This window comes from Gossypium hirsutum, chromosome D07 (assembly GCF_007990345.1).
Source record: "Gossypium hirsutum isolate 1008001.06 chromosome D07, Gossypium_hirsutum_v2.1, whole genome shotgun sequence".
NCBI lineage: Eukaryota > Viridiplantae > Streptophyta > Magnoliopsida > Malvales > Malvaceae > Gossypium > Gossypium hirsutum.
In genome coordinates, this window is record NC_053443.1 from 44,567,959 (window position 1) to 44,579,495 (window position 11,537).

Sequence of the window (11,537 nt, forward strand, 5' to 3'; positions counted from 1 at the left end):
TTACAACTTGGGCCACTTTGACAATTTGGCCTGATTTTCAACTAAGTATGGATGGATTTCTTGATTGGGCTAGGAATTTGCTTATTGGGCCTCGCCTTCAAGAATTTGGGCTTTTGTGACTCGTATCATTCCCCCCTTCCTCAAAAAGATTCGTCCTCGAATCTGAAAAATCAAATGAACTCGACTTTCCTCTATCAAACGGGACTAATGGCAATTGAGTCCACTGAGAAGAATAGCCATGAGATAGTAAATAGCAACGGAAATAAGCTTGTAGTCCAATCATAAGCATAATAGAACAGGTATAACGCATGTGAATGGACAGATTCAGATTACCATGCAAACAATCTAATTTACTCACCACTACCTCGTCAAATATTTGAAACAAAGATGGACATGTTTTAAGGCATTCAGTCATCTCACATTGTTCCCACAAACCATGAATAAATTGCGAGTAATAAATCAAATGGTAAACATAATCGTCACAAGTAGGTATTTGAAAAGATTCACATGGTTCACAGAGTTGCATAATCATACCATGCATTAATCGACGGTCTATAGATTCACTCACACATGCATTATCAAAAACAAGAATCTTTTTATCAACCATCAAAACAGATAGATCATCAATAAATAAAATAGGACAGTCAAGCACGTTTCGATCTAAGTGTTCATCAACACGATCTTTATCACTATCCGAGGAGTACAAAAGTGTTTCAAAGGTTTCAAGCATCTTACCTCGATAAGCAGAAGAATAAGGGTCGATTTTACCTTTTTCATTTAAAACAAACCTTCGCTCATCCGGGGCATAGTGTAGTCGAATCTTCGTTGTTGAGTTAACGTTTGTCAAATGGAACTCAAACTTCATGTACAACCACATAAACTGTTTAAGGCACGAATATAAATTGAAAACAAATTTGGAAAATTTCGTTACCTTATTCTCCAAAACAGATTTGGACAAATTCAAGGATTTTACACAAGGTAAATCAAGAGAATAACAAATCACGCTTCTTTTCGTAATGACTTTATCAACCACAATCGAAGAGTAACAATTAATCGGATCAAAATGAGGGGATCTTTTAAGAACTAAGTCACCAAAAGTTTTATCAATAATTTTCAAATCTGCACTGGACTCGGTTTCTAAAATTTCCTTACCTCGCTTACCTTCGGGATCATGTAGTGTGATTTCATCTTTGCTTAAGTTGATCGTATGAAAGCGTCTTTCATTTGAGAGGTATTGAAGTTGAAAGTTATCTTTCGATCTTTCGGGAACCTGAAAAGTAGCAACACAAGAAAAATTCATATATTGGTTAGTGGAAACATTCCTCACTACCCTTTCCACGTCTTTTTCTTTTGTTTCTTTTTCTAATTCATTTTCTCTTCTTTCTTCAATTTCTTTTTCACTCTCAATCTCTTTTTGCTCTTTTCATTCTCTTTTTTTCCTCACTTGTTTTAACAGAATTTTTCAGTTTGATTTGGTCCTCATGGACTTGTTCCAGAGTGAGCGGCACTAAGGTGAGTTTCTTTCCTTGATGCTTGAAAGAATACCTATTGGTACGACCATCGTGAGTGACTTTTTGATCCAGTTGCCACGGTTCTCCTAGCAACAAATGGCAGGCTTGAATAGGCATTACGTCACACACAACTTCGTCTTGATACTTACCGATAGAAAAGGCGATGCGCACTTGTTGAGTGACCCTAAATTGGCCTTCGTTGCTAAGCCCTTGTAGTTGATAAGGTTGTGGATGCTTGGTAGTGGTTAAGCAAAGCTTTTCCACCATCGTCGTGCTGGCTATGTTCGAGCAACTTTCACCATCAATAATAACTCTACAAAGCTTACCTTGTACGTGGCAGCGAGTATGAAAGAGATGTTCTCGTTGCTGCTCGCTCTTTGGTTTTGCCAAAGATGATTGTCCATGATCATGACAATCATCATCCATTCTAGGGACATGTTGAGGGTTGCACCTATGGGGCTGGTTATCCCTATCTTCCTTAATTGGATCTCGATATTGATGTTTTTGATTCACTCGTACCTCATTCAAAGTAGTATTCAATGCTTGAAGTGTAGCATTTATTTGTGTGATTGCAGCAGTATGTCTGTCTAACTGTTGTTGGACTTTCATAAGTGCATCATTATTATCACCTTTAGACATCTTCAAAACCTGTAAAAAATAAACACTCAACACTCAAAAATAAAAGTTAGCAAACCTCACCATTAATCACTCAAAAAGAAAAATCAAATTCTCAATGAGGTCGAATTCAATCTTGTGAGTTCTTTATCAGAGTTTATATCAACCAATTAGAGAGTGTGAACCAAACTACCAAAGAATCCTAATTTGCACTAGGATGCCAAAAACTGACGAGACACCAAGTGATTCGTGTTGCACCGAGGAAGGATTGTGCACACGTTTAAATCCTACTAACACAAGAAACAAGAAGGTGTTAGATATTTTAAAAGGATAATAAAAAGCAAACAAATGAAAACCTACAGCTAAGAATCAATAAAAATTGCTGAAAATAGAAAACCCGAAAAACTGTGGAGTAACTTGACAACTTCGTTCGAGGTGTTCCCGATCTCAAAAAATCACAAAATTAAATCTCGAATTTCCTTAAATATTTAATTTTTGATCTGGAAAGTTTGGGCACCAAACTCAACCCGCTGAATTTTTTTTTAAATTTTTATTGGATTTCGTATTTTTTTCAATTTTTTGACTTTTTTGACTGATTTTTTTGCAGGAATAAATTTTTTATATTCAATCACAGTGCCAAAAATATGTATGTAAAATTTCAGATCAATTTGATAACGTTTACCCACTCAAATAAAATTTTTTTGAAAGATTTTTCTGGGTAAAACTGCTGTTTTTGCTTTAAAATATTGAGATCAGTTTAGAAATCAACCAAGAACACCCAAAACGCCCAAAATCTGATACCAAATGATACGGGGTTGCTCACGGACTAAGATCGAGTTGCCAAGTCACGGGAAACTCCTACGAAAACCCTAAACAATCAGATCCGAAACGAAACAGAAAAATTAAAAGATTAGAACTTTGAATTTCTAGATCTGAAATAAAATCCCCAAATCAGCAAAGAATCAAATTGAGAATAGAAATAAGTGTTAGGGTTCTTGAAACCCTCAAGGAGATTGTGATTCTGCCCAATTGAACACCAAGATAGTTTTCCCCAAATTTCGACAATCTAATTTCACCCAAAAAGAGTATAGAAAAACCCTAGAAATTGGGGATTTTTGGGCTGATTCCTTAAGATAGAAAAAGGCTGAAAACACAATAAGAACAGAAAATAGATTAGATAATGATTCAGCACAAGTAGAAATAAAGAAAGAATTGACAGTAAGACATTAAAAGATAAGTCCTAAGAAGCCTTGAAATCTCGAAAGATCTCACAACTCCCTTCAAACGGCTCTAATCTCCCCTCCAAAGAATATCAATGGCAAGAAGAAGGTTGAAGATGGCTCCCACAATCACAAGATTGTTAAAACAACTTCTAAAGAAAACTCAAGAGAGAAATCTTGGAGAAAACTCAAAGAAAATTCTAATTAGGCCTTTAAATAGGCCTTATAACTAGTCCTAATCTAATTAGAAAACTAAAATAAAAAAAACTCCTAATTATTTTAATATGGAAATTTGGTCAAAGGTCATTTTATCTGGGACTCTTGGACTGAATATTGACATAAAAATTTAAACTAAGTAAATAAATAAATAAATAAATAAATAAAAATAAAACTTTACAACTTGGGCCACTTTGACAATTTGGCCTGATTTTCAACTAAGTATGGATGGATTTCTTGATTGGGCTTGGAATTTGCTTATTGGGCCTCGCCTTCAAGAATTTGGGCTTTTGTGACTCGTATCACTTATTATATGGAGAAAAATATGTAAAAGTATATTTATGAAAGAATGACAAAATTAAGACTTTGAAGATATTGATATTGTAAGTTTCAAATGTAATCCTTTGAAGTTTTATTATGAGTTAAATTGCTTGTTTTTTTTAGATTTTATATAAAAAGCAAAAATACTTTTATTATAATATTTGTAACATTTTAAAATAGAAATAATTTTTTAATTACTTTTAGCTGAATTATTGAATGATTAACTTGTGATAAATCAGAAACTTAAATATAATTTAAATTTTGTAAACAATTTTTTGCCCAATTCTTTTTCTATTAAATTAACCCTTACTCTTTACTCAAACAATTTTCCAATTAGATTAGTTTTTGGTCAATGAGTGGCCGAAGAAAAACGACTTTCTATTATAAAGCAAGAACTCTACTTTTAGTTGAGATTTATTTTTCAAAAATTAAATATGTTGAAAACGGCTTCATCAGTCATCACTCTTAGAAAAATACTTCCAACAATTAGATTATTTCTTAGCAAAATCTATAATTTTTAAAAATATTTTCTTCAAAAATATCATACCAGCTATTTATTTATTTATTATTTGTGATAGATATATATTTTTTGGTATAAAATAAACTTGGGCGATGCTACAGCAACAACTAGACTATTGCCTTCTATCTTTTTTTATTATTGACTGACAAATATTCTCCTCCAACAGACCTTTTAAAAGAGGTGACGGTCATCAAGAATAACTAATTAATATACTCCGCCTCTATCTACTTTAGCTAGATAATCAACAACTTTGTTTCCATCCCTCTGAATGTGACGAAACTTAACTTGTCAATCCTTGGAGCACCAGTCATGTATCATTTTGATTTTATCAATGTTACTTACGGGTATGAGATCATCCCGAAAAACATCAATTAACAATGCGTTGTCACTTTCCAACTCTTTTTTGTCTAAATCTTGTGATAGTGATACCTACCCCTAACCATGCATCTATATTTAATTAGTTATACATTTTACAAGTTAACCGGTTAGGTAACATTTTTAAAATTAATAATTTTCATTAAAAGGATATATTTTTTTAATTTTGAGTTTTTTTAACATTAATTTCATTATAAATTCTTATCATGTCAATTTTTTATACAATACTTATAATTACTCATAGCTCCGTCCAACTTTTAAATAATAAGATAATGCGCTAAAACGAATTCAAATCCACATCTTTTTGTACTGACAATAATATCGATACAAATCGAGTTAAATCTGTTTAAATTTAAATTTTTTAAAATATAGGATAGATTATTTTATTAATAATTTTACCGTCTATTTTTAACATTCACAATACTCCTCTTAACAATATGTATCCGACTAACACATTGATATACGGGCTTCATTATTAGTATTTATTTTATATAAATTTTCTTTTCTTAATCTACAATATGAAATGAAGGTATCATTACGCTAGCAAATTCAGTGTAAATGATCATAAATATTGTATATACTGTAAAAGAAAAATGAAACTCAAAATCTGTAAAAGAAGCGATCTTTGCTTCTCTTGAGACAATCATAGGTTTCTTTTGGCAGAAAGCAGAAAGACTGAAACCCTTACCGAACATTTTTATGGTTTTTTTTTTCTTTTCCTCATATCCTATCTGATTTTCTGTCTCTGGTAATAGCAAGAAGACAATAGCAACCAACCATGGCTGCTGGCAACAAGTTCGCTAGATTTTTGCATAAACACACCAGCAAAATCACTGTTATTTTAGTCTACGCTGTGCTTGAATGGATCCTCATCTTCCTCCTCTTACTCAACTCTTTCTTCACTTACTTGATTACTAAGTTTGCCAATTATTTTGGCCTTAAACCACCTTGTCCCTGGTGTTCTAGAGTTGACCATGTACTGGAGCCCGACTTCAGCAACTCCTCAAACTCTTACAGGGATCTTGTCTGTGACAAACATGGTTCCGAGATTTCCAAATTGAGTTACTGTTCAAGTCATGGGAAACTAGCGGAAACACATCTGATGTGTGAGGAATGCTTGGCTTCTAGGCCAACGCCTAGTGACGGTAAATCCATTGGAATGACAAGGAGGATTGCTTTCATTTCATGGGTGAGTGGTGATCCCAAGCTTGACAATGGTGAAAAGGTTGTCCCTTGTTCTTGCTGCAATGGCACCAAACTTCATCCTCCATATTTCCTGTTCAAACCTAGTTGGGGTTCTTCGGATTGTGCAGAAAAAGGAAGTTTGATAATACAAGCAATCGAAGATGATGATGATAACGATGGCAGTGAAAGCGATCAGTGCAAAGATGGTGAGGATATGATTGAGATTAAACTCAACAACCAAGATGATGACGATGATGATGACGACCAAAACGATCAAAGGGCTAAGTCTGAGCCTCAGGTGCTTTCTGTTGTTGAAAAAGATGTACATGAAGATGACAGATCAGACGCCGTCAATATTTCAGAGAAGCATTTCAGCAGTGCCACAAGTGGAATCGTTGAACCTTGTTTTGCTGGAGATTATACGCTAGACTTCATTAATCTGCATCATCAGAAATGTGTTTCAGATCGCTTATTTTCTGTTGAATTAATTGATTTATCAACATCTGCAAGCCATTTCTCAGAAAAGCAAGATAATGGAAGTGAAACTAGTGATTCTTCTAATGAAGAGACACCATTACATGCTATTGATGAGATTGCAGAGACTATTACCAGTCCCAGGGAGGCTGAAAACCTGGAGCTAGGTATGAAATTGCTATTCAGTTTATTTGCTTAACCATGATTTATTGTACTTACCATACAAGTATCATTTTCCACTTTCAATGTGTTCCTTGATAGCAGATCATCAACTAGACAAGAATGATCTTAATTTAATGGCTGAGAGACCAATTTCCGAGACCACATTGTTAAGCACTCAAGACTCTGATCTGCCTCAAATTCAAGTGTCAGATTCTTCATTGCAATGCTTACGAGAAGATGGCTTTTCAACGTTTAAGGATCAAGCTAAAGGTGTTGATGCTCCTGAATCAAGCAAGACTCGTAAGACTATACTTGTGTTCATCATTGTGGTCAAGCATTTGATCTTGTGAATGGTAATTATATTTAATAGATGTATCATATGTTGTACAGAAATTCTTGGTTTTACACTAGGTACACATGAAGAGAAGAGCACAATGGATGAGAACGGAGAAAGGATAAACGCTTCTTTATCGGTTCATACGGATTGTAACAACAACGAAGCAGAGGAGGAAAAGTTCCCTGACACTCCAACTTCACACGAAGGTATGCATTACTTGCATAATAAACTGCTATTCTTCGGGAAAAGACAATCGGGTATTGAGGAGTCTTTAGATGGGAGTGTAGTAACTGAGATGGAAAGTGGTGATCCGGTTCGAACCATTGAAAGGCTGAAAACTTCCTTAAAAGCTGAAAGAAAGGCATTGAGTGCTTTATATGCAGAGCTTGAAGAAGAGAGGAGTGCCTCTGCAATTGCTGCAAATCAGACAATGGCCATGATAACACGGCTTCAAGAGGAGAAGGCGGCAATGCAAATGGAAGCTTTGCAGTACCAGAGGATGATGGAAGAACAATCTGAATATGACCAAGAGGCCCTTCAACTACTAAATGAGCTTATGATCAAACGAGAGAAGGAGAAGGAAGAACTCGAGAAAGAATTGGAAATTTACCGCAAGAAGGTTCTCTATTATGAGGCCAAAGAAAAGACGAGGATAATGAGGATAAGCAAAGATGGAAGCTTGGGAAGTGGGAAATCTTCGGCTGCTTGTAGCTATGCGGAGGATAACGACGAGCTATCCATAGACCTGAATCGTGAAGCCAAAGATGAAGATAGCAGCTTCTCTGGCAACCAAGAGAGCAGCAGTGATGCAGTTGGTAACTTGGAAGAAATGGCACTGGATTGTGTAAACCATATAAGTGCCCTTGATGAATCATTGACAGAATTCGAGGAAGAGAGGCTGTCCATCCTGGATCAGCTTAAGGCATTGGAAGATAAGTTACTAACTATGGGGGATGATCAATTCATGGAGGACTTGAAATCAATTCAGAATTCCTTTGATGGTCTTGATGAGAAGAATGACCTGCGCAGCAAAGAAGGTAATGGATTTTCAAAAGAAACAAGTTGTGGCAAAACAATGGCTTCCATGGCAAAGAGTCTCCTTCCTTTCCTGGATGCAGCTGATAACGGGACTGAAGAAGGAACGATGTATGGAAAACAAGGAGAATCTGATTCTGAACCGGTAGTAATGCAGACATATCCTGGTCCAGAACTGGAGTTGGACCCCAAGAAACTTGCAATTGAAGAGGAGGTGGATCATGTTTATGAGAGGCTACAAGCACTTGAAGAAGACAAGGAATTTCTCAAGAACTGCATGAGTTCCATAAAGAAAGGAGACAAAGGAATGGATCTCCTACAAGAAATCCTGCAACATCTCCGAGATCTGAGAGCCGTTGAACTCCGAACAAGGCCCTTGAGTGGTGATGTGCAAGGGTGATCTTAGGCTTGCCATGCATAAAAGGAATCACCTGGACCTAGTAATTTCATATATATTCAAGTGTCTATAGGGAATATCTCCAGATTGATGGGGAGATTCCTTATCTTCCTTCCTTTTGGGCTTACAAGAATGATGCAAGTTCCCAAAATTGGAAGGATCTCCTCTTTATCTGCCTTATTTACAACCAAAAAAGAAAGGGTGGAAAATGAAGGAAAACATACCATCTACCTGGGTTGTTCATGTAGGGTAAGTCAGTTGAGAACCTAGTAGTTTTTCTTTTTTGTTTAGATTTCATTTACTCTTTTCTCCATAAGGTTTGGAGGAAGATTTGAAAGGAGAGGGAAGAAGGCTTTATCCTTTACTCTCTTAGTATTTGCATCAGGGAATGTTATATAGATTTCATGAATTTTTTTTTCTTTTTTGGAACTCAAACATATGTGTTGACTTTCTATAGCTTTGTATGAAATTAATGTTGTTCTTTCTTCTTTGGGTTCTCTCCCTTAGTTAAACTGTCATGTGTATGGCTTCTCATTTAGAACAGGAGGTATTGCATATTCAAATTACTTGTGAATCTGATAGAAGATAATTTCTTGGTTCTTGGTTAGAACTTTCTGCTGTAAATATATTATATAGTATATTTCATAGATGAAAGATTGTGATTTTTTGAGGTGACACTTATCTAGCTATTGGTATATTAAAAATGTCTTATATTAGAGTTGAAATATTCAATTCTGAGTGTATATTTCTTTCTTTTTAAAATGTTTTCTAGATGCATTTTAATTTGTAAGAACAATTTAAGTGGGCTTATATTATTTTAAATCAATATAAAAAACATGATATCAATAGCATTTTCATTATAATTTTGCGTAATAAAAAAAAATTATTTAAAATAGTTTCTCCAGAACGCCTTGCTCTTTTATATATATATATATATATATTTTTTATAATTTCCGATTTTCGAGTTCAACCATATATTTTATACAACACTTTTGACGTATATATATATTTTGGTAGGGGTTATTTTTAAAAAATATATACTTGTTTTAGATAAGAATTTTTCTTGTCGATTAAAGCAACGCTATCAAAATGGTGAATCTTATATTATGTACATATATAAACTTGATATGGATATAAATATATATATTTTAAATTTTTATATAATAAAATTTTGAAATTAATAATTTTTATATATCAACGTATCAAATTCAAATGTATTAACAAAAATAAAGAATGGAGTAGAATAGATAAAATGTAATATGAGCTTATATAATCATGCAACAAAGCAGTGACATAGTTGTCACCTAATCAGCAGACAGTGGAGTCCATATTAGATTCAGGGCAAATTATAAAAAAAAGCCGGTTTTTTTCAAAATTTACCGAAATGGGTTGATTTTTTGATTATTTACCGGAATGGGCCATTTTTCGGGAAATCGCGTCCACGTCAGCGCGATATCAGGGTACATGTCAGGATATCGCGTCCACGTCAGCGCGACCTGCTGACGTGGAAGGAAATCGCGTCCTTGAGGGAGCGGTTTCCTTCCACATCAGCAGGTCGCGCTGACGTGGATGCGATGTAGGCCGCGCGTGAACAGTACCCCAACGGTAAAAAAAACTATAAATACCCCCCACCCCTTTATTTTTTTCACAAACAAATCCTATCTAATATTTCCTCTCTAATCCTCTCAATTTCCTTCCAAAATTCACTCAATTTCCTTCCAAAATTCTCTCAAACCCATATTTAATTTCAATTTCCTCTCAATTTCATTCCAAAATTTCTCTCAAATCCATACTTAATTTCAATTTCCCCTAAGTTTCATTTTTAAAATAATTTTATATTTTTTTATATTTTTTTAAAATAATTTTAAATTTTTTTATATTTTCATCAATGGCCGGATCATTAATTCGTCTTGATAGGAATCACATATCGGTGGAGCAAATGAAAATGGTAAGTATTAAATTTAATTTTTAAATATTATTTAAGATTTTTTTATTTATGTATTTTTAGATAATTATTAATTTATTATTTGTTATAAAAGTCTGAAGATCGGGTATTGGAATGCAATATCCGGAATATGCATGCTCCTCCATCACCGTTAGTAGAGAACTACCTGCGGGAAGCGGGTTTTTGGCACGTGGCGACGATAGGCTGAGGATGCAAGTTAGACCCGAAACTGATCAGTGCGTTGATCGAGAGGTGGAGACCCGAGACGCACACATTCCATCTTCCATGTGGAGAGTGCACTATCACTCTAGAAGATGTCAGTCTGCAGTTGGGATTGCCGGTGGACGGGCACCCAGTCACCGGGTCTGCCCAATCTAGCAATTGGGAGGCGGTGTGCTACGAGCTTTTGGGCGCTATTCCGGATAAAATGGATAGAGGTAAGGTTGAGATAGGCTGGTTACGTGCCACCTTCCCCGATCCGAATGCAAATTCAACTGAAATTGAAAGAATCCGATATGTTCGATCATACATTCTTCAAATAATTGGAGGTTATCTGATGCCTGACACGTCATGGAGCCGTGTACATCTAAGGTGGCTGCTAAAACTCGTTGATTTTAGAGGAGCCGGTGAATTTAGTTGGGGGTCTGCCGTCTTGGCAACATTATATTGGGAGATGTGCGGGGCGACGCGACGGAGGAGAGCAAACATCGGAGGTTGCCTGTCACTACTGCAATCATGGGCACGGTTTCGCTTTCCATTTCTACGTCCTCGAGTGAACCATCCATATACATTCCCACTCGTAACGAGGTAAATTTTATATTACATTTTGGAATTATTATGTAGATTTTGTAAGAATAAAAGTATGCTAAAAATTTATTTAATTAGGTGGAACCATCCGGTAAGTTATCGTGGATTACCGTCTGAACTTGAAGATATACGGCTTCTATTGGAGCAACGGTCGGAAGCAGAAGTAAGTATTATTGCAAATAGATATTTCCATACATTCGCTAGTCGATTGATATTTAGTATTTAGTATTTAGTATTATGTATATAACTAATATTTCTATCATGTTCATATAGTTTCAATGAACACCATACGAGGATCCGGCAATTCGGGCAGTAATCCCGGAAGAGTTTTTACAAAATCCGAACGCTTGACACGCGAAAGTGGTGTTGATCAACTATGCAACCGTGGAGCCCCACCAGACAGACAGAGTGCTACGA

General features: G+C 35.3%; 1 protein-coding gene across 1 annotated transcript; it reads left to right on the forward strand.

Annotated features, from left to right (window-relative positions):
• Positions 1–5,215: 5,215 nt before the first annotated feature.
• On the forward strand, positions 5,216–8,856 carry LOC107954785 (myosin-binding protein 2). The gene is made up of 3 exons (XM_016890457.2): positions 5,216–6,604; positions 6,702–6,899; positions 6,990–8,856. The coding sequence occupies exons 1-3, from the start codon at positions 5,557–5,559 to the stop codon at positions 8,369–8,371; spliced, it is 2,628 nt and encodes an 875-aa protein (XP_016745946.2). The 5' UTR covers positions 5,216–5,556; the 3' UTR covers positions 8,372–8,856.
• Positions 8,857–11,537: the final 2,681 nt, after the last annotated feature.

Excerpts from the sequence above, each read along its gene's own strand:
- LOC107954785 (XM_016890457.2), top strand. The coding sequence starts at position 5,557 with ATGGCTGCTGGCAACAAGTTCGCTAGATTTTTGCATAAACACACCAGC. Across the intron at positions 6,605-6,701 it reads GGCTGAAAACCTGGAGCTAG|ATCATCAACTAGACAAGAAT; the intron begins GTATGAAATTGC and ends CCTTGATAGCAG. Across the intron at positions 6,900-6,989 it reads TCCTGAATCAAGCAAGACTC|AAATTCTTGGTTTTACACTA; the intron begins GTAAGACTATAC and ends TATGTTGTACAG.